Consider the following 3,892-nt stretch of genomic DNA (forward strand, 5'->3'; position numbering starts at 1 on the left):
AATCTAAAAATAAAAATAAAAATCAGCCTCCTTCAAATGAGGAAATGGGTGAGGAAGTCTCCACACCCTGGGAACCACTGTATGAATGGGACTCTAGTTCTGATAGGTAGCAGAAGCCCCTTTGGAGCATTCATTCAACAACTTCCTTCGACTCCAGTGCCTGCCTGCATCGTGCTACTCACTAGGCACACAGAGAACAACATCGCCAGTACACAACCCACTTCCAGGAGTTTATCCCCAGGCAGTTTTTCAGCAAAAGCAACAATATATTTGCAGGAAGATGATCATTGCAGGGATATCTGTAACAACAACAACAATAAAACTGGATACAACCTGGATATTTACAAAAGCAGGGTGGTTTCATCAATTACACATCCCAGCATTTTGATTAGAAAGAACATCCAGCCTACCCCCACCCACACCCTTGGAGGTGGTGGTTTGTGTTTTGTTGTTGTTGTTGTTGTTTTGGGCGGGGGGTTGGGGGGGGAGGCTGGTTACCTTGTCCCAAGGGGGTGGCTGCTTGAAGGCTGGACAAAGGGGTGTGTAATAGTGACAGGTCACAAAGGACTGTCAGGGTAAATGCAGTGGTGTAAGGAGCTGTAGGCAGAACCCTGCAGGGAGATGGGCAGTGGACTTCACTCCCTCTCTCTCAGAGACTCGATTTATGGCTGTCTTAAATTCAGAGAACCATGAGCAGTGAATGCTTGTTACCTTACTACACCGCCCACAGCTACCGTTCAAAGGGCGTGTTCAATACCTGCATGGGGGACCTGCAACGACAACTGTACAAGGGAGGGGAGTATGATATTTTCAAGTACGCACCGATGTTTGAGAGTGACTTTATCCAGATTAGCAAAAAGGGAGAGATGATTGATGTACACAACCGTGTCCGAATGGTGACTGTGGGCATCGCATCCACCAGCCCCATCCTCCCACTACCTGACGTCATGCTGCTGGCCCGACCAACTAAAGTCTGTGAAGAGCATACCAGACGCGTCCGGCCCACCAAGGGGAGAGGCCGCAAGCCCGCCAAGACCCTGGAGCTCACCAGGCTGCTGCCCTTGAAGTTTGTCAAGATCTCCATTCACGATCGTGAGAAGCAGCAGCTGCGCCTGAAGCTTGCCACCGGTCGTACTTTCTATCTGCAGCTGTGTCCCTCTGCAGACGCACGGGAAGACCTATTTTGCTACTGGGAAAAACTTGTCTATCTCCTGAGACCACCAGTGGAGAGTTGCAGCAGTAGCCGGATACCACAAAGCGGGGATGCAGCCACCATAGAGGATGACAGCAGCCTACTGGTAAGCATCTACAGAGACTCAAGATAATGGGCTGGGGTGCTTTGGGGGAGCAGCTCAAAACTGGTCCTACAAAGCCGCTGGTGCTCTCTGAAGCTCACTAGGGAAGTGCATTCCATTTTCAAAAGGTTCAGGGCCACCACAACGACACTAACCACACTGAGGAGATTCCAAGCGCTTCTCCACATTGTGCCACAAAGCCGAAGTTCAGAGAGACCTTAAGTATCTGCTCGGGTCTCAGACACAGGGTTGTAATCCCTTCTATAGCATCCTGGTTGTGCTATCCCCTCCTGAACACGTCCCCCAACCCAGGTGGTCTCTTCCTTCCTCTGTCCCCCTGTGACTGCCATTGCTGATTAAAGTCAGCACAACCCGCTTGGGTGCCTGCACATGTACAATTTCTTTTAGCAGCCACTGAAATGTAAAATGTGTGACACCCTGGACCCAGCAATCCCATTTGTAAGATCTGTCTGCAGAGAAATAAGCACAAGTGTGCAAAAACCCCAACTGCGTGAGGACTGGGAATTGCATCAGTGCTTTTCCTGGCATGGGGACTGTTCACGCAAAACCAAGTGGCTGTTTGATAGGGATGCTGTGAATGGGATGTTGCATCCCAGGGGAGCTTAGACTTAAAGGATCTCAAAGGTGCTTCTCATTAGAAGCCCTGGAGATGCTCAGCTCCAGGATGAGGGAGAGCAGACTGTCCTGGTCTCACTTTGTCATCTCTGTCTCCCCTGTTTCTCCTCCCCTTGACACAGACCGCAGAGTTCCGTGGAGATGGAGATCAGAATGAGGCGAGGTTTTATAATATCTGTGATGTGTCCGGAGCCACTTCTTCTGGTTATGCTGGGGGAGAGGGAATGCCCGGTTCAACTCACGTCCAGAAAACTCCAGGGACTGCCGAAGGAGCGGCAAAGGGGGCAACTGCGGGCCTGGCAGTAGCAGGAACAAGCCCTAGAGCAAGCGTGGCAGCAGCGGGAGTGAGAACAAGCCCTGTAGCCAACACGGCAGCAGCAGGAGCGGGAACAAATCCTACCGCAAGCATGGCAGCAGCGGGAGTGAGAACAAGTCCTAAAGCCAACGTAGCAGCAGCAGGAGCGGGAACAAGCCCTAGAGCCAACGTGGCAGCAGCAGGAGCGGGAGCCAGTCCTACAGCAGGTGCTTTGAGCATAGCAGCAACCAAGAATGCGGGCGCAGGCCACATAGGCGCAGCCGTGGCTGGAGCCACCACCAAGGGTCCAGGAGCAAGTGGATCCAGCAAGGCTGCAGCAGGTGCTACCAACATATCCTCAGAGGGCACGGACGTGGTCTTGGCGGGTGCTGCCAGCTCGTCCTCATTAAGTAATTCCATGGCAATGGCAGGGGCTACCAATGTCTCTCCAGCCAGCAGCACCAGCGTCACGTGTATAGTGACAACCACAAATCCTGCCGTAGAAAGAGCTGAAGACCACATCTCAACCTTGAAGAGTGAACGGGGAGGGAGCCAGAAGGTCTCCCAACCCAGAGCTGAATCTCGGAGGGGGAAAAAAGAAAAGAGAGAAAAGAAGGACAGAACTTCCACAAGGAAAAGTTCCCATCACCGCAGGACAGGGGGGAGCAAGTCGATCCGGAAATCCTCCTCCCACCGGTCATCATCTGGCCATAAAAACACAAGAGATGACAAAAAAGAAAAAGGGGAGAGCAACATAAAGGGCAGAAGACACAGCACTCACAAGAGTTCCAGCCACAGCTCCGCTGTGAAGGAGTCGAGGATAGCTCACAAACTGGGGAAGAGCAGATCTACCAGCTCAGGTACTTTAAGTAAGAAATCCAGTAAAATTGGCTCTTTCTTCAGGAGCTTCAGAGTCACTCGTGGTTCAAAAACTGAGGTCTCATCACACGACAGGGAGATGGACTTCAAGGCTAAGAAGGTAGGGAAGCGCAACATAGAGGCCAAGGTAGAGAAAGCCCCGGGAGGCCAGGATCTGGAGATCACTGGCACCGTGACTTCGGAGATGATGGAGACGATCTACATTGAAACCAAACCCAATTAAATAGGAGCCAGGGCAGGAAGCTGCAGTGGAGACCTAGCCTCATGAAAGTATCCCTAGAGAGACAGTGCCAGCATTCTTTAATAAAGGAAACAATACACCTCCAAAAGAAATGCTGCTTTTGTTTGGCTTCCGATGTCCCCTCTCCTGGTAGTGACTTCACAGTGGCGTCTGTGATGTAAACTTTGCTAAAGCCTGAGACTCCAGCCTCCAGTCAGGCAGAACCTCACCTCCCACCCAAGCCCAATATGAGTGTCCTGTCTTGCCTCCACCCCCTTCTGTCTTTTGGTTTCCCCAAGACTATGGCCACAAGTGACAGGTTACGGGCTAGGAAGGACCACCACCACCAAGTCCCCATGCCCTTCCTCCTCTTCTTCCAGAAGGTCCCTGAACATGTCCCTTCAGTCCAGCCTATAGACTCAGTGAAGACAGGACTCATGTCTCCTCAGGAAATCAATAAAGGAGGAAAAAAGGGATGTAGGCAATCACAATAGTAAAGTTTACCATCTAAGTCAGGAATCGGTAGCCTGAGGGCCAAATCTTGCCAAGTGCCCAGTTTTGTAAATA

General features: G+C 51.4%; 1 protein-coding gene across 1 annotated transcript; it reads left to right on the forward strand.

The window, feature by feature from the left end:
* Positions 1-689: 689 nt before the first annotated feature.
* On the forward strand, positions 690-3,328 carry GARIN3 (golgi associated RAB2 interactor family member 3; the record flags this gene model as incomplete). Its single annotated transcript, XM_080673324.1, has 2 exons — positions 690-1,298; positions 2,054-3,328. 2 exons carry the CDS (start codon positions 690-692, stop codon positions 3,326-3,328), a joined length of 1,884 nt encoding a protein of 627 aa, XP_080529450.1.
* Positions 3,329-3,892: the final 564 nt, after the last annotated feature.

Source organism: Plecotus auritus (genome assembly GCF_963455305.1).
Source record: "Plecotus auritus genome assembly, chromosome: 6".
Classification (NCBI taxonomy): domain Eukaryota; kingdom Metazoa; phylum Chordata; class Mammalia; order Chiroptera; family Vespertilionidae; genus Plecotus; species Plecotus auritus.